Here is a 20,168-nt window from a genome sequence, read left to right as displayed (position 1 = left end):
TGCTCACATCATTCACAATTGTCTTCAAACTGCAGCTGATGTTCTACCTATTGAAATAGAAGCTTTAGTAGTCAAAATTTATAAATATTTCCACATTTATACAGTTCGAGTAACTTAACTAAAAGAGTTCTGTGAATTTGTAAATGTAGAGTATAAAAAGGTTCTTCAATATGGCAACACCTGTTTTCTTTTGCTACTTCCAGCTATTGATAGAATACTTGAAATCTATGAGGGACTGAAATCAAATTTCAATTCACAAGAACACTATCCGGTGATGATAAAACAGTTCTTTGATAATGATTGTGGTGAAATGTATTTGTGGTTTGTGCACAGGCAACTCAAATTGTTTAACAAATCTATCTTGATTATGGAAAGTACAAAAGCAAGTGCAATAGATATTGTCATTGAACTTAGAAAATTTAAAAAAAAAATCTTGAGGAAAGGCGTGATAATAAATTTATACCTCAAGAAGCAAAAAAGCTTTTTAGAATACTGGAAAATAATGGAAGTATTAATATTAATACAATACTACAAGAGTTTACAAAATTTTATGACCGATGTCTTTCTTACATTGAGCTTTGGGAAAACAGTTTTGGTGGAGCAGAATCTTTTACTTGGATAAACAACAATGAATTAAATTGGCTAGAAATTGAAGCTTCAGGTGAAAAAATTAATGAAACTCTTGCAAATAATGCAAGAAACATGGATGAACTGTTTGAGGAAGTGGTGATTGCAAAAGCTTTTTGGTCAGCAAACTATGACATTTTGAAAAATACAAGTTGCGAAGAAAAATGGATACAACTATTCACTCATTACAAAGAAAAGAACACATTGAAAGTTTATTTTTCACTTGGTTAGACTATAATAAATTTAGTTTAATATCCTTTATCCAAGTGTGAGCAAACAAAGTATGCACCTGAAAATATCTTCAGGACTGGGGTAAGGTAGTACAACACCAGGCAACTCGTAGCAAAGGTGGACCAAGCTAACATCACCATCACTAACATCTCCAGAGCAATTTAATAAAAAGGTGGCACACCGTTTGGCAACTCCTATAGATAAAGATGACCTTGCCGGCTCTTCCCTTAATGCATAACATTATACATATCTGCAAGGAGATGTGTTTTGCATTATGAGAGATACTGAGATAGGAGTGATGTTAGCTTGGTCCACCTTTGCTACGAGTTGCCCGGTGATGTACCTTACCCCAGTCCTGAAGATATTTTCAGGCGCAAACTTTGTTTGCACACACTTGGATAAAGGATTAAACTAAATTTATTAAAGAGAAGAACATTTCATTGCCCAATCTTGTCCAAATTATAGAATACATTTTCAGCCTGCCAGGCACATCTTCACCTGATGAAAGGATATTCTCAATAATGAATAACATATGGTCTGAAGAAAGAGGTAGAATGGCTGAATCAACAGTAAAAGCTGTATTGCACTGCAAACTTAATCGTGAACTAAATTGTAGTGAATTTTTTGACGCGATTAAATATAACAAAGAATTTTTAAAGAAAGTTCATGCTAGTGATAAATATTAACAACTTTTTAATAATAAGTTATGTTCAGTTAAGAGTAATTAAAAATTACTATGAAATGTTTTTTATTAACCACTCCGTTATTTAGCCTTTTGAATCATAAGTACTTAGCGTAGAAGGCGTTACTTTCTGTTTTGAGCAAACTCTCAAAAATGTCCCGGTTTGATAAAAAAATTTTATAGTAAGTCTAACTATGAAAGAAAAAATATCATCATCTAGAAAAAGATGGAAGAAGCCTAAAATGTTGTTGAGTCAAAGTCTTCAGTAATTCCTGGCTTACCTATGAATGGAAACTGTGGACAAGCCGGCATGTGTTTAGTGACAATCATCCATCTCCTGTATGAAGGCATGTCTAACGTACAGGCAAAATCATTATCTTCAGAAGTAGAAAAAACCTCCCTCATCATCATCATCAGTAGAGTAAGAGTTCCTTGAAAGACGAAGGCTTTTCGCCCTTTTTGCCCAAACTTTTCTTTTTTACCCCCAATGTTACTGCTACTATTTCTGCTATTTGCTACCTCAGAAATGAATAGTGTCTTAGATATACTTGCTAATGTTTGTTTCTGCTCAAGTAACAGGCTGTAAGGTAACAAAGAATACTGAGAAAGAGAGAAAAGAACATGTCTCAACAGACGCACTAAAAACCTCCAAGCAATGGCCAAATACATTCAGAAATTTGTTTTCATCTTTCTAAATGATTATTTGAAACCATTTCATTCTGATATTGCTTTTGGAGGATGACACTGTTTTTTAAACATTCATTTCTCCAATTACCTAATATTGCATAATTTACTGATTTATAATAATCAGGAAGTAATATAAGAAATATACAAAATTTGCTAATTTATAATTACATGTGTGCAGGTGTTGGTTTTTTTTTTGGGGGGGGGGGGCAGTCATCAAAGGGGAAATACAGTTTAAATTCTATTATGAAAACTTTGGAAATGAAATTTCATTTTTGATGCATGCACCTATAAATATTTCAAATTATAAGCTATAGGCAAAGTATCACTACTTCAAAATTACTGCATTAATATCTAAATTAGCAGAAAAATATGTACATATAGTTTACTTCATGACAGCCATTTATTTAAATTTCTAAAGCAATTTGTGGAAACCAAGAAGATAAAGTGCAAAGAAGTGCTACAGATTATGTTATAAAGATTATACATTATGTGATATGATTCAAGATTTATGTATACGAGTAGTTCTCTATAGTATTACTATATACTATATAGTAGTTCTCTATGAACTACTATATAATATAGTAGTTCAAAATCTTAAAAGTGTAAACCTCATGCTGCAAAGTAATCTTCAAAATAAGATCATGAACAAAAAATAAAGAAAACTTAATTTGAAAGAATGTGGACTGTATTTTTTTAAGATGTGGATTTTCATCAATTTATAAAATAATTGTTTGACAAAAACAATTATCTTGATTCAAGTTCGGAGAGAATAAAATTTATATTGGCGACTAAGATAATTAGCAAAAAAAAAAATTGATATTGACATTGGTATTCCAAGGTAATGCAATATTTAAGTGAAGAAAGTATGAAAGGATCTCTTATTTTGTATGACATTAAGTATTTAGTCTAATATAACTAAGATTCCTTGCTATAGGTAACTGAACGCAGCTACATATGCGAGGTAAACTGGTTAAGTGTTCTCGTCGGCATGAAGAATTATCACACCTTCTAATGGACATGATGGTGAAATTGCACTTCTTATCCATATCCAGAATTCACTGGATGTATACGTCCTGGCCAGTTTGAAGGTTAATATAAAACATGAGGATAACTGCCAAAATTTGAGCCTTTCTACAGATTTTTTATCCTTAAATTAAAAACAGTTGTGACTTTATTTCTAAAACTGAAGACATAAAACTAACACAGAATGATATCAAGGAGTTGGAGATGAGTGAAGCCAGGAAGTTAGCTTTAGAGAGACAGACACAAGTGAGCAGAAGATGCATTCACTGGCCTCTGCAGTGGACCAGAAGCATTTGGTCAGAGGCATATTTTCTGCTATTGGCCTTTACTAAGTCAGATTTTGATGTGGCAATCACAATCTTGCATTTAATGCATTATTCAACATAGGTTCAATATTAAAATAATACAGGATAATTTCTGTGACTACAAATAGGTGTTTATATTAGAAGAGCAGAAGCAGCAGTCTGATTGGAAAGGATGATTAAAAGTTCCAGGTCATCCCACTTGGTACCTTTGTAACAAAAAAGGATACAAGGTGTGAATTGGTCTCCTGGTCCATTGCAAAGACCATCACAAATGAAATGTCTATTCTCATTCCACTTTTTCTCATTAAAGATAAAGCTGACCTCCTAGCCTTAATCTTCTCCAACTCCTGTATAAACGACCAAGATAATTGCTTCCCATCATACCAGAAACTGAGCACTTATGCACTAGATGTCGTTTATTTTTTTAATCAAAAAAAGACGTCAGAAGAAAACTAAATAAATTAGATGCTAAAAATTCATAGTAAACAATTTATGGAGACGAAAAGAAAGAACAGATGCTGAAAGGTCTTTCAGCTCCAGAAGCACCTCTCCAAATGTACTCAAACACTGAGCTCTAGAACAAACACCTATGTTTTCTCTACGATCTTTTATTTTTAGTACATATTCTGATGCAAGAAAGAAAGCAGATATCCAATCTATTCCAAAACAAACACCTTTGTCGTCTATATAATCTTTTATCTCGGCAAGTACACACCTCAATTTTTTTATATAAACTTTCACAGATTAAATGTAAAAAATATAGAACTTTATTCAGAAACTCCAATATATTTCATCTATGTAACATGGATATCGTTAGAGAGACAGACGTAACTGCATTCAAAACATCAATCATAAGAATGGGTTACGAAGCATATGCCTATCAGCTCATGTAGTCACAGCCCATGAAGCATGTGCCTACTAGCTCATGTCACGGTCAGAGCACATGAAGCATGTGCCTACAAAGTAGCAGGCACATGTTTCATAACCCATTCTTATGATTATATGATCACATATTCCACCAGAGTTCAGGCCATGGTCAATGACTGATCAAAGCAGTTATCTGGCATATATATTCCTGAAGATGAACTTCATATAAAAGTTGAAACATATATGAAGGTAGTCTGAAAAATTCTCGGCCTAACAATGAAATAATAAACTTATAACTTCAAAATTGTTTTTATTTTTCAACATAATCTCCCTTAAGACTAATACATTTATTCCAGCGATGCTCCAGTGCCATTATCCCATCCCTATAGTGGTTCTCAGTAAGATCTGCAAAATATCCCTCAACAGCCACAATCATCTCTTGATTCGAAGAAAAATGTTGACCAGCAAGGAAGAGTTTTAGTTTTGGGAAGAGATAGAAGTCAGAGGAAGAAAAATCTGGAGAATAAGGTGGATGTTCCAACAATTCATAGTGCAGATCAACGTTTGCCAGTAAAGGTTGGTGGATTGGTAGAGTCTCTGCTACTAATGACTCAAGCAAAAAGTTAAGTTTGAGCTCGGTTAGTAGTTGGAAGGGAAACGATGTTTGATGCTGTTGGCACACTCTCCCTTGACGAGTCACTGGACTCCCTGGAGGTCACATAATAATAGATCCTTTAATTTTCCCATTAACAAAACACTTTTGTGGGCAGGTGAACTGTCTTGATGAAAGATGATTTTTTTCTTCTGCAAACCGGGTCTTTTACCATGAATTTTTTTCATCTAGTCTGGTTAAAAGATCAGAATAATATTCCCTGGTTATTGTTTTACCCTTTTCAAGATGATTAATAAACAAAATGCCATAACTTTGTCTTCTTTGGCGCTGAACAACCGACTTCTGTCCACTGTTTTGACTGCTGTTTGGATTCTAGTGTGTAATGGTGAATCCAAGTCTCATCCATAGTAATAAATTGACACACAAAATCAGTTTTATTCTTGTTAAAATGTGCCAAGCACTGTTCAGAGATTTTTATGTGAGTGCGTTTTTGATCTGCTGTGAGTAAGCACAGCATCCATCTTGCGCAAAGCTTTTTCACTTGCAATTCTTCATGCAAAATATATCCTACACGTTCTTTTGAAATGCCTATAGTCTCAGCAAATTCACGCACTTTGGCTCGTCCTTCATCCAATACCATATTGTGCATTTGATCAATGATTTCTGGTGTTGTTACACTTTTTGGATGTCCTTCATGGATCATCTTCAAGGCTGGTACAGCCATGTTTAAACTCGGCAGATGATTTCTTAATTGTTGAAAACGAAGGAGAAGAGTGCCCATAAACATTTATGAACTTCGAATGAATTTCTTTTGGCATTAAACTTTCTTTTACAAAGAATTTTATAATCGCATGATACTCAATTTTATCCATTTCAAGGGATACAGACAACACTTTTGCTTCAGACAGCTGTATAAAACAAACTACTTGATAGAATGACTTGCAATTTCACATGGATGCTTAAGACAGATGTATCAACTTAGAAAAAAAAAAATCTTGATGATAGTGTTGTCATCTATGGTCGAGGCCGAGAACTTTTCAGACCACCCTCATACATGTGTGTGTTGACTTGGAATTTCCTAATGGAGGAAACTGCAGGTAACACAGGCTCACTCTTCTAAATCAAGAGATCATAAACGTTACAAATCCGCTACAGTTAGTCATTCTCATTATTTCCAACATTCAGTTGACAAAAAATAGCAAAAAATAATCACGTGCATTTTCTTTTCAAAAGACACACAAAGAAAGTATATTATAAATCACACTTCATTCTGACATCTTCACTCAAAGAAAAAAAAACTATATTTTCTTATTATTATCATCATTATTTGGCATTTTCTTTAATACAAAGAAGAAATCACCGCATAATTGGGAAAGACATTTACTGCTAGTTTAGATAGGAGGCGAAGTAGTTAGACTTTTACTACAATATTACACTAAAATGTATGAGTATGCTCCCAAAGCATTTTACGTTTGTAATAATTGTCTTGTGAATGGTTTTGAAAACAAATTATTTTAAACAGTTTCTGCTAAATGTTATTAAAAGGTGCAGTTTTATTTTTATTTAATTTTTTCTACCATCTTTAGTGGCCCCTTCAAGAAGGTGCCCCGATGCGATGCATCGCCTACTTATCGTGTTAAGCTAGCCCTGGCCCCAGTCCTGAAAATACTTCAGGTGCAAACTTTGTTTGCTTACACTTGGATAAAGGATTAAACCAAATATATAATTTCTTGGTATCTTTAATTTATGGTATAAAGTAGAAAAACTTCCAACAAGCCTTATTTGCGTGCGCTCTTTAGTTGGCATGTGTTTTACAGGAGTAAAATACTTCAGCTTTTCAAAAGAAAAAAACCTATTACCTCTAGATGAGATCAACTAATTCACCTCCAGTTGAGTAGGTGCCCACAGTAACAAAAATGACAGCTACAAGTTGAGGAGTTAGGTCTCACATCAGAACAAATTTCTAACCAAAACATTGCATAGAAATGTTTTAAGTTATGTTTTGCAATCAAAAACATAATATTTTTGAACTACAGATTCTGGGGGAATAAAAAGTTAATTATCACAGGAAGAGGACCCAATCTGATTACAGCACACCTCAAATTAATTGCCAGTGAAATAATTCAATTAAATGAATTACTACATTGGATGTTTTACTGTATCTCTAATTTAAGTATTCAAAGTACTTAATATCTTTTCTGTGGTGTAGTTAAATTAAAATGTTATCTGATCACATTTTACAGGGGAATTAGATTTTTAGGATAAAAATCATTTAAACTGAAAGTTCATCTTACCTTCAAAATTCACATACCCATTCAAGATTATGGGGAGTTCAGTAGAAATAAACCTAATCTTAACAGGACAGAGTGGCCAACCGAAGATTATGTGGTTGGAATTATTTTAGGGCTAAATTACAGCCGTGATACCAATATATTATTTTATATGCATGTGTTCATTTGGCTGGTTGCTTGTTTTTCAAGAAGAAAACTCAATGTTCTAGAAGGAGAAAACTGCCTACTTCATATGAGATTGGCAAATTCATCTTCAATTGGAAAACACGTTGTGTTTTTTGCATTCGAGAATGGGATTCAAATGCAATATGAATTCATTTTTTTTTTTTCAAATGAAGCAGCATCCTTGCAAATGCACTATAGACACACTTCAATTCCGAAACTCATATCAAAGATCATATGATAAATGCATGTATACATTCATTTCTGATAATCTAAATATTTTAACAAAAAAGTGGGGTTAACCATAGTAATTGCATATGGTAACTGTAATTAAAGAAAGCTACCCTAATACACTACTATATTGTGCCAGCATATAATTATTACTCTTTGCATGTTTTTGTGTTTTAAAAATGCAAGGTAAATATTATCTATATTATCTACCATTTCCAAGCTAAATGAAATACTCACAGGTTGCAATTCCATTAGAATTGGAAGATCACAAGTGCAATTAAAATTGTATTCTATTTGACTCAATTCTATTGCAACACGCTCCACAAGTTCTCCAGGCCATCTAAAAAATACAAAACAAATCATAACTTTGTTTCTGCAATAACCAATATCCTTGTCCTTAATATGGACTTATTAAGGAACATGTTCCTTTTTTTTTTAATTTTTTTTTTTTTTTTAGAATGAATATTTGGAATGACAATTTATAAGTGACCAGGATTACACAAGTTCTTACACTAAATTGCTGTCAAGTTTTCTCAGGTAACATAATAATAATTCACATTGTAAAATCCTAAACTTACTTTGAAACTTAACAATCTTCGGTGTCAATGAGAATCAAATATCAGCTTGTCATATCAAAAATGTTATATAATGATGGATGCTCAATGTGACCATTCTTATTATAGATTAACAGAGATCAGAATAACTGATGTTGGGCTGTGCTAGGTGGGATGCTAGTAATAGTTTATCTTTTCATTTGTAGAAATGGGAATGCCAAATCTGACAGATTGATTGGCTGAACAGACAGCACATGCACTCTTCAAGTAGGCTGTGGATTTGAAATTCAATGCAGATATGGATGTCTGGTGAATGCCTTTAGGTGAGAGGAGAATTTTGCCACCTGGTATGAGATCACTTCTGCTTATTGAAGGTCTGATGTAGTTTTCTCTTCAATATATAGAGGAGCATTTCTAGTTTAAAATAAAAAAAATCCTTAACTAACCATGGTAATAATGTATGACGGATTTAAATTTTTCATGAGATATTTACATTAAAAAAAGTTTTGTTTGACCTGATCTCACAAGAATGCTCACTGTATTGTATTGCCATATAACACATAGCAAGAGAATATAATGTTTCTGCTGATTGCCTGAAGGGACATAATTGTTAAGAGATGTGTTCTTGTTATAATAATCTTGTCCTTAACATTTCTGATAACATACATGGCAAAATCTGAGCTAGATGCAGGTACTGAAAGTCGATATATTTTGAAAACTTCTAATTATAACCAGATTTTTTTTTACCAGTATGTCTACCAAAGGATTAAGAAATCTTTTGGTAGACATACATACTAATATAATTTCTACCAAAAGACTGCAAAGCACACACACCCTTTCAGATGTGTATAATGAAATACTAAGGCAAGTGATGAAGTCGTTAGCCTTTATACAAGTAACCCAGTCGTGTCGTGAAGATACTTCATACACAAACATGGTTTGCTTAAACTTGGATAAAGAATTAAACCAAGAATATTTATTTCTTGACAACTTTAATTTATGTATATCTAAGTGAAAAACTTTCAACATCTATCTCTAATCCAGAGTATTTTAATAATAAGGTGTGACAGTGTTTGACTACCTGTATATTATTATAATCCCTTAAATTCATTCAGACTAGATGCACTCACTACCCCTAAAAGCAAACTACTCACTAACTGCTCTGTATGAGAAAAACCTAGTTCTTATCCCTTTCTTGACTGCGAACAAACTCGGCTTTCAGGGATGCTCCCATGTTCTTTTCTCACCTTCTGTGTAATGAAATTTCATCCGACGATATCCTATAACATCCATTCAGAAGTTTATAGACCTCTATTGTATCACACACCCCCCCTCTTTCCACTGCTAACCAGAGTCTGTAATACACATACTCACAATCTGTCCTCAATCTAAATCCCATAATCCAGATATAATCTTTGCAACTCTTCTTTGCACCCTTCCCACAGTTCTTTTATTCTCTTGGAACCTGGAGGACCAATTCTGCACACAATAATCCAGGTGCAGTCTTATCAAGGCCTTATAAAGAGGCAAAATGACTTCTTTATCCTTGCATGTCAAGGTTCACTTTAACATTGCAATTATTCTCTCAGTTGTATTTGCAACTTTTGCTATGTGACCTTTGAACTTCAAATTCCTATCCAAAATTATGCAATTATCCCAAACCTCATCAGTTTCTTGTAGCATAACCCCAACAATATAATATGCTGCTGGAAATCTTATCACACCAAAGTGCATAACTTTACACTTACTAACATTAAACTGACAGCCATTTTCGTTCACTCAAATTTCCAGCATATTCAAATCATTTTGTAAGTGCTGTATATCAGTAGCAATCCCTGATTGTCCTGCCCTGCTTATCTTCATATTATCAACACAGAATTGCACATCTACTGTTAAATCGTTCCTAATGTCATTAATGTATAGACTGAACAACAATGGCCCAAGGACTAAAACCTGTGGTACACCACTGGTCACCTTAAATCTGGCAGATTCACACCCACCGTATACCACTTTTTCATATCTATCAACCATCCACTGATCCAAGTCAAAAGAGTTTACACTCCAATCCCATGTTCTCCAGACCATGGGATTGAAGTGATTTAATTTATCATAGTGTATCCATCACTGCTATCCAACTTGGCTGTAACATTGTTATAAAATATGAGCAAATTGCTAAAACATGACCTTCCTCTAGTAAACTCATATTACTCCTTGCAGAGCATAACCTGTTTGTCTAGCCATTTTTGTATCTAAACCCTTGCCAATTTCTCTTTGCCACCACACAAGAGGCGCTGATGTCGGTAGTTAGACATCAGTTTTTGCACCATCCTCATACAACAGAACTATCATACAAGGTGAGTTAGCCGATCTCATACGGAGGTAGCAGGGTTTTTCTTCCAGAAACTTAAGTTTTTCATCCCGCATACAGACAAATTGGCCCTTCAGAACACGTGCAATTTACAGACAAAAAATACAAAAAATAGATAGCATTGATGGTGCTATATATTGAATGAAAGGTTTATTATATTGTAAAATATATCATTCAGATTTAACAGGTACAGAAATTCCTGGAGAAAATGCTTGTATATAGGTATAAGTGAAATTGTTGACAGAAGTAACGAAACAATCATTTAATTGAAAATTCAATGTTAAGTGTAACAATATATAATATATATTGTTACACTTAACAATATATATTATACTGTTAAGTGTACTTGTAAAACCAATAAGTATTGAAATTTAGTGAAAGTTAGATCTAAGCATATACAATGAGATAATCGGCTTAAAGAAATGACCCCAGGCAGTCACGTACGTGAGGTCCAAGTTGCATGCGTGGAAAACGGTACCAGGTGCAAGAATTTTGGGTGCCGGCCAGAAAAGAGTGACGTAGTAAGGAGAACAGCTCAGCAAGGATTATAAAGAGCTTGGCGACAGCAACTCAAGGCTCTTTTTATTTGGGATTCCTGTTCCAGTCATTCTCGGAGAAGGTGCATGACAGCGGTCAAAAAGAACGATGTCCAGTGGCAGCTATGTGGCCAGACAGCGATCCAGTGCGGGCATAATCATCGGTACAGCGGAGCAGCCAGCGCAAACCGATCAATGCGAGGAACCACGTGGACCAAACCCGGCAGAGCAGCTTCACCCACATCGGAAAAAGGTGATTCGTAATCATAATCACTAGTTTGTCCTACTTGAAGACAGCCGACCGTAAGAGAGGGTAATAAGCCATGTGATATTTTATCGACCAAGAAGGTTAGAGTAAAATTATACTTACCTGAGTTTAATTCTTGTGTGTGGCAGGAGTCATTGGTCCTCTCTAGGACATCTCGCCCACATGTTCAGATAATTTTAGGATCTGACTTTCTAGAGAAATACAAGTTTTCATGTGATTTCTCTCGAAATGAAATGTTTCTTATGGGAAGAAAACGGTTGGGTAGAGGGAATCATAAATTTAAAATTAGACATAGAAATGAGAAATCACATGAAGAAAGAATACCGCAGAATAAAACTAATGTTGGGCAGACTGAAAGAGGTAGTGAAGTTTCTAGATATAACCAGATTGATTCTGAAAACGTTTCAACTTCGAAAGTGAGAGAACAATCTGAGACTTACCAAATATCAAGCATTAGATTGGCAAATGACCAAGGTGATACAGTAGAGGAGAATAGTCCGAGAACAATCGGAGTAAACTACATTAAAAAGATCAATAGATCTAGAAGTTCCTATAACAGACCGAGATGGAACACACACTGGAAACATGAAATTAATATACAACCTCAGTGGCAATTTAATTATGCAAACTTCCTCTGTTTTCATTTCATGCTTAGAAAAGCTATAAGTGTTGGAACTTGCTAAGGGCTGCACACTTACTAACAGATTGTGCAACTTTATGAATTTAATGGAAATTTAGTTAGGTCCAAAACATTACAATATAGCAATGAAATCAGGTGTAATCAGAAGGATAAGGCACAGAGTAATATAATATACATATTAAGTCCGAGAGAGATCTAAGAGAAGGAAGTAAGCTAATTTGTAGTTAAATTCTTTCCAGAAAATCTATGGGAGGGAAGTCAAAAAATTTTTTTGGAAAAACTTTTTTTTTGGGGGGGGGGGAGGAAACCTATATAAAATCGTGAATGAAAGGAATTTTATAAATAAATACCTTTCATACAGATTTTACAAGTAAGCTAAATCCAATTAAAATACTTGTGTGTTAATATAGAAATCTGATGTGAATTAAATTGGGAATAATGTTTATTTGAATTTTTGTTGAATATTGTATAAGAACAAAGAAATATACATTGAGGTAAATTGTGTATAAGCACACCTCTAGTCAAGCAAAAGCTCCAGACAGATTAAAGGATTATGTCATGACCTGAGGCCACTACAAATGCAAAGGTCAACATTGTGCTCTGGGGTTCCCATCTGAGTGCAACGACCAGTGATAGTGACAGGTGCATAACATCAGGGTATCCAGGGGACGATGACGTAAGAAAGTCATCAGAACAAAACATATAGAGGCTTACCATGCCGAGACAGGACTTTTTCCTGTAGTTTCCTGAGAGTTCAGTTCAAATATGTTTTGGAGTGGAGTGTCCAGACGAAGTTACAACGACGTGGGGTTTCCGATGAGAGTGTTCGGACTCCAAACGGCATCAAAGTCACCATAGGCAGAGGAAAATACAGACCGGTGTGATGTGCTTTAACGGCAGCTGAGCTTCGCTAGAATCGTGGGCGATGAATCGTGATCCTATTCGGAGACCTGCATTCGAGAAGCAAAGGCCAGAAGAACGATGCAACTAAAGAAAGTCGTTTTTGGAGGAAACAGATGCCGAACTTCTAAGCCGTAGAAATCAAATAGTTCAATCGCAAGTATAAGCCAGAGAAGACACAACTTCATGAAAAGTAAGAACTTTCCATTGTCTAGTATGAAAGAGAATTTAGATAATTTGTGATGGTGATTTAAGTTAATGGAATTGATGTTAATTTAGTGTTACAGGACTTTAGGCCTTGAGTTAATACTCGGATTAATTACCTTTGTGTAAGGGAAAGTTTGATTCAACTGTGTAGTGAAAATTCATGAGTTACTGAAACAGCTAATTCCTAGACCTGAGTTTTATAATCTGAATATCTAACATACATTCAAATTATATGATAATCTGAATGTATGTTAGAAAGGAGAAAGTTTCTAGACACATGATCCTAGTGAAATTAGGTGATTAAGGGACAGGATTGTATACCCTGTATTGAGATGTTTAACAGAGTATAGATGCTTAATTCAGTTGAATTTAATATTTGACAATTGTGTAATTTTTTGTTTAGTGATGAATAAATTGTTTTCATGCCAAAATAAGTTGCCTGATCTCTAAGTCCAATGCACTAACTCACAAAATCGAATCTATGTGTATTGAAGTAGATATAGCCACGACTGTAGTTTTTTTTTTTTTTTTATTTCGTATCCAAACAAGTGGTACAACATGATTTACAACAAATTAGGATACATTACAATGAGATCAGCTTAGATTTGGTAGGTGAATTATACAAGGAAATAATAATTAAATATGAAAAAAAGGAAACTATACATAACTTATATACAATTAATATGGTCAGATGTTCCTCCAGTATCTTGCACAATCAACTGCTCTTTCTGTGCAGGATATAAGGTCCTCTTTTGTGCAAGGTGATGGAAGAAAGAGGCAAGAAAGAAGGTAAGGTGTTCCATGGACTGGGTTGTCCCACCACAATTGTCTGGGCCAGCGAGGTAGCCCCATCTGATGAGGTTTTTGTTTGCAGCGTCCTGTCATTCGCAGTCTGTTGAGGCTTTTCCAAGTATTCCAAGTGGGCACCATGTGGAAGATGTTCAGCTGTTGGAATACCAGTATTATTTTCAGGATATAGTGTAAGCCAATGTTGAAGTGTTGTCTATGGGAGGTTTTTAGGTGGTTCAACAGTTGCCAGGAAGCTATGTTGGGATCTTAGTCTTTGGGACACTGTGGTCTGGCCGAATAGTGAGTGCCATTCATCATTCATTTGTTTGCTTCTTTCATCAGCTGAGAATGCTGATCTTCAAATTGAAGGGGGTGCAATACCAGCCAAAGTATACAGGTCTTTTAGTGGTGTGGGTTTCAGGCATCCTGTAATTAAGCGGCAGCTTTCATTCAATGCTGGATCAAGTTTTTCAACATGGCAGGATCTGGACCATACTGGGCAGGCGTATTCAGCAGAAGAATAGCAAAGGGCCAACGCAGAAGATCTCTGTGTGTTAGGGTCTGCATCCCATTTGGAGGAGGTAAGCTTTTTAGTATATTGTTTCTTGCATTCACTTTTGCCTTTGTTTTTTCTATGTTGGTTTTATATGAGAGGGTGTGATGGAGAGTCACACACCGAGGTAGATTGGGTTCCAGGAATGTTCTATTTTAGAGTCTTCCCAAGAAATCTGTAGCTTCTTGTTGACTTCCTTATTGTTAAGGTGGAAAAGGCCAGTCTGGGTTTTCAAGGGGTTTGGTTTTAATTGATTGCTGGTATAGTATGTGGTTAGACTATTTAAGGCAAGTGATAGAGTAGTTTCAAAGGACTTGAAATTTTTTGATTGAGTAGCTATGGCAAGGTCATCAGCATAGATAAAATTTCTAGTTCCTGGAAAAATGGGGAGATCACTGACATAGATGTTGAAAAGTAACGGTGATAACACACTTCCCTGGGGAAGGCCATTTTTTTGGAGGTGGCAGCAGCTCTTCCTTTGGAGGTGCCACCAATCACTCTTGGAAAAGAGTCTGTTTTCCAAGAGTGATTGGATCAGGAGAACAAGGCAATACTCTCTAGTTATTCTGTATATTTTATTTCTGAGTGTGAGATGGTTTATGGTATCATATGCAGCAGTTAGGTCCACAAAGACTGCTCCTATGGCTAGTTTTTGCTCATAACCATTTTCTACATATTGAGTGAGGTTGAGAATTTGTGATGTACAGGACTTGCCTGGTCTAAAGCCAGTCTGCTCAGCAATAAGATGGGGTTCGATTAGGGGGTGTAGCCTATTCAAAATTAATCGTTCATTGAGTTTCAAGAGGTTGTTGAGTAGTGATATAGGTCTGTAATTTTTTGCTTCTGTTGGAGTTTTCCCTGGTTTCAGAAAGGCCACCACTATGGCATGCTTCCAGAATAGTTGGCATCCTTAGGGTTCTGAGGCAAGTGTTGTATAGGTTTAATAACAACTCTTTAGTCCTGGTTCCAAAATGTTTAATCTGTTCAAGACATCATCAAGGCCTGCAGATTTTCTAGGTTTTAATAGGTTTATGGCAGCATTGAGTTTAGTGATTGTGAAATTTGAGTTAATCATATTTTGTTCCTTACTTGGGGTTCTAAGTATCTTCTTTTCTGTGTGCTTTTTAGGAATTTTCCATTCAGCAGCAGCTGGTGAGCAATTTGATTAGCTGTTACATGCAGGTGCTCATATGGTTTAGTGAAATCCTTCCTAATTCTGTTGATAAAGTTCTATGCCTTTCTGCTACTATGGATCATATCAAGGGCTTCTATTTCTTTTTTCCATGAGGAACGCCTTTCCTCAGCCATCTTGGAGCATAATTTTTCTCCCTCTTGGATAGTCTCTTCTGAGAAGGGGTTGGTGTTGTAAAGTTGTAAGTAATCAGCATACTGGACTTGTATGTCACTGGAAAGACCTGGAATGTAGTTTGTGCAGCATCCTCAGAGGATGTGTTTGGTGGAGACTTTCCTCAGTATTTTTATGAATTCAGGACACACTTGAGGGTTTGGAGGGACTTGTTTTATGGAGCGGTCGAGATCTTCCATGAAACCCTTCCAATTATCTTTTTGGAAATTAAATTGTCGTCTGTAAGGGACTATGTTAGGCATAGTTGCAGGGTTGAATTGAAGCATTATAGGTTTATGTTGAGTATGTGGAATCAGATTTAAGACCTTTTTAATGCAAATGTTGGATATTTTTGAGCTAACAAATATGAGGTCAGAGTTATAGCCTCGCCTCCATCTGCCACTGTTGAAAGATGCTGGGAGTTTTGAATTATGTATCAGGTTTAGAGAAAGGTTTTCAGCCCATTTTCAACAAGTTCTCCATCTTCGTTGGACTTTGTGTAACCCCAGTTAACACTGTGGCTGTTAAAGTCACCTAATACAACATTAGTCATGTAAGCATTATTATTGAAGAGGATGTCAGGAAAGGGAAAAGCTTCTTCTGGTGGTCTATCTGTAGAGTGGTGGACTGTAGAGTAAGACATATATATAAAATTTGTATAGAGTTAAGTTGGAGAAGAAGGAACTGTGTGTCATACTGTGTGCTCTATTCTACAGAGGTAGATATTTCTCTTATCCTACAATTTTGGTGGCGAACTACAAACAAATTTTCCAAAATTTAAAAATAGAATATAACACCAGTAAATCAGACAAAGAATTTAGCTCCAGGCAAAGAAAATTTTCTTTGTTCTTGATGTCATGCACACGTGATCCTTACTATTTGCGGCCAATAAGATAGAAATAACTTAGTTGACGATAAAGCAACAAGGAAGTTCAATTGGTAATCATACAAGACAAATTAAGGTATAGATATTAACAAAAAGTAAAGTAAGAGAACAAACACCATATTTAACAATGACGCAGCCAGTAGGATTTGATTTACTCGATTAATCAAACAGTGTGGTAAATCAAAGTGAGTAGGTTTTGGGTTAAGATCAGGCAATTTAGGTACAGGAATTTAGATAACAGAATTTGTGTAAGAAGGAAAAATATAATGTGAACTTATATATGTGTGAATTATATATATGATGGATGATAGCAGATTCTTTTGGACCATCAACCCACAGCAAGTCTTCCTGCAATTTTCTGGGGAGGAAACCGATGACGTTTTGGCTTTTTTTGGCTACATCAAAGAATTAAGGAAGGTGGGCAGGTGGACTAACTTCCAGCTCCTCATCCTGCTGCGTAGTAAACTTGTAGGGAAAAACAAAGAACTTCCTACATTCCTCCCCAATCCTGAAAGAACTCTAGAATACTCAAAATTTAAAGAAGTACTTATTTCCCAGTTTTCAAAATTTAGAAGTTTAGGGCCAAACTTATGGAAGCTGCAGAGAAGTATGCAGAAGGACAGAGAAAGCGTGACAGAATTCTATAATAGGTTGTTGCCCTTGTTAACACTCTGAGTGTCTCCAACGAGGATAAGCCCCACCTAGACTGGCGGTTTTCCACCAATTCAGGCTGGGAGTGAAACAAGAACTAAGGGAGACGGCCTATAAAAGGAAAATTACAAATATCAAAGAGTGCTACAATGCCATGAAGGGAAAAAGAGCAAATGCTCGGAGACATTAGTACCGCATCTGCTACTGGCTATGTTAACGTCATCAAAAAGGAAAGTGATTCCATTAGTAATAACCCTAAGACAGAGAAAGAGTCTCATGAGAGGAATGAAAAAAACTAAGAACCTAGATAAGAGTGAAGGGGACAGAGTTGGATCAGTCAACACCAACCGATTAACAGAAGGTATAACTGACATGAATGAAGTTCGATTATTAATTAAGCAAGAAGTCGAGCATCTGCAATAGCCTGTCATGGACCGCCTTGATGCTGTTCTAAACCAACTGGCAGCGGTATCCATGAAAACTTCTGAACTATCTCTTCCTCAGACCGAAAGGACTGCTGAGATAGTACATCAGGAAGTTGAAAGACTGCAATAACCCATTTGGATGCCATGATGAAGAAGATGGCGACAGTAACAACTCAAAATACCACAGTGTCTCCTCGGAGATTGGAGAGAGAGAGAGTCAATGAACAACGTGAGAGAAGGGAACCGCCTAGGTGTTTCAATTGCGACAAGATTAGGCATCTTTCCCACAATTGTTTTAGCAACAAGAGAAGATCCAGCAGAGGCAATAATGAGGAGTCAAAGTCCCAGATGTATGCCAACAGAGCTTGGGAGGGAGATCGACGAAAACAGAAGCAATCCTCGGGAATAATAGTTAAAGGAAGGATATGTGGTAAACACTGTGACGCATTACTAGACACAGATTCCCAGACCTCTATTATTTCGGGAGATTACTTCAAAAGGATAGAACCCTATGTGAGGAGACGAATTTCACATTTTAAAAGGCCAGTAAGACTATCAGGAATTTCTGCCTCCACCATTCTTGCGACTAAGTCAGCACATTTGAGAGTATACTTACCTGAATTCAATATGTGTGTTTGGCATGAGTTTTTAATCCTGTCCAGGATTTCTTTCCCACATGTTAAATTGATTTTTGGTAATGATTTTCTTGTAAAGAACAAATTCTCGTGTGACTACTCACGGAATGAAGTACATCTCTTGGGTAGAGGAAGAGCAAATAAGGAGAATCAAGGATCACTGTATTCGAACAGAGATAACTCACTTGACATAGGAACACAATGCAAAGATGATGTAGAGCAGATTGAGGGAGTTAGAGAAAGGTTGCCAGGCAATCAAATTGGTTCAAAAGAGGCCTCCACCTCAAGAGCAAAAGATCATCCTGAAGCTTACTGCGTATCAGACATCATACTACCCGTTGAGCTGGGTAATGCAGAAGAAAGTCTGGAAGAAATTTATATAAGAGAGATTGGGTTCAATAGAAAACCAAGGTACAAGAAAGGCATGCACGACATAGAGCACAACACAGCCACAACAATGGAGAGTTCACCTATGGCCAGAGAGAAGTACATAGTAATGTAAGATATGAAATAGAAAGGGGTGAATCAAGGAATTATGTCCAATGTAGAAATAACCTGAGACCCAGACGAAATAGGCAAGTCTTCTCCAGAAATTGTGCATAGATAAGGGAGAAAAATTTTTTTTGGAAAAGGAAACCTTTGCTAAATCTTGACTGAAAGGTTTATTATATTGTAAAATATCTCATTCAGATTTAACAGGTACAGAAATTCCCGGAGAAAATGCTTGCATATAGGTATAAGTGAAACTGTTGACAGAAGTAACAAAATAATCATTTAATTGTAAATTCTCCTATATATTATATTGTTAAGTGTACTTGTAAAACCGATAAGAGTTGGAATTTAGTGAAAGTTATGTTAACATGAGAAAGTTATATCTAAGTATACAACGAGATAATCGGGTTAAAGAAATGACCCCAGGCAGTCATATGTATGCGAGGTCCAAGTTGCCGGCCGGAAAAGCATGACATAGTAGGGAGAACAGCTCAGCAAGGATTATATAGAACTTGGCGACGGCAACTCAAGGCTCTTTTTTTGTTCAGGATTCCTGTTCCAGTCATTCCCGGAAAAGGTGCATGAGATTGGTCGAAAAGAATGATGTCCAGTGGCAGCTACACGGCCAGATAGTGATCCAGTGTGGGCATAATCATCGGTACAGCAGAACAGCCAGCACAAACCGATCAACATGCAGAACCATGTGGACCAAACTCAGCAGAGCAGCTTCGCCCACATCGGAAAAAGGTGATTTGTGATCGTAATCACTAGTTTGTCCTACTTGAAGACAGCCGACCATAAGAGAGAGTAACAAGCACTGTGAAATTTTACGAAAGATAGAGAGAAAAGGCAAGAGAGATCCTGATGCTCGGTAACATAGAAACTTTTCCATTCCCTTGTATGCAAGAAACAGTTAGTGTGCAATTATGTGCGGATATGCTCAGTGACTGGACTTGCAAAAAAAATGAAACAGGACTTTAGTATCTAATCAACTAGTAGATTGTCTTAGCTCTGAGTAAGAATTTATGTACAGTGTGGTACTGAATTGCTAAAGAATGTTATAGCCTGATACTTGAATCTAGAATAAGATTAATGCTTGTACAGGAATGTTAGTTGAATAAGATGAAGTTAAAAATTTAAATAGTTGCAGATATTGTCTCACATTGTTTAAGACTAGGTGTATTAAGGTTATGTCTGGTT

The 20,168-nt window shown here is 35.9% G+C and overlaps 1 protein-coding gene across 3 annotated transcripts in view; it reads right to left on the bottom strand.

Moving 5' to 3' along the window:
* Cog2 (conserved oligomeric Golgi complex subunit 2) overlaps positions 1-20,168 on the bottom strand; it is a 437,003-nt gene that overhangs the window by 269,984 nt on the left and 146,851 nt on the right. For all 3 annotated transcript variants that reach the window (XM_090399142.1, XM_090399141.1, XM_090399143.1), the window contains exon 6: positions 7,957-8,059. In XM_090399142.1, coding sequence (XP_090255268.1) covers positions 7,957-8,059 — 103 coding nt within the window. The remainder of the gene's footprint in view (positions 1-7,956; positions 8,060-20,168) is intronic.

This window comes from Typopeltis vanoorti, chromosome 10 (assembly GCF_054136105.1).
Source record: "Typopeltis vanoorti isolate ZY-2024b chromosome 10, IOZ_Tvanoo_1.0, whole genome shotgun sequence".
NCBI classification, from domain to species: domain Eukaryota; kingdom Metazoa; phylum Arthropoda; class Arachnida; order Uropygi; family Thelyphonidae; genus Typopeltis; species Typopeltis vanoorti.
The sequence above is the reverse complement of the archived record's forward strand: the minus strand, read 5'-3'. Positions and strand labels throughout refer to the sequence as shown.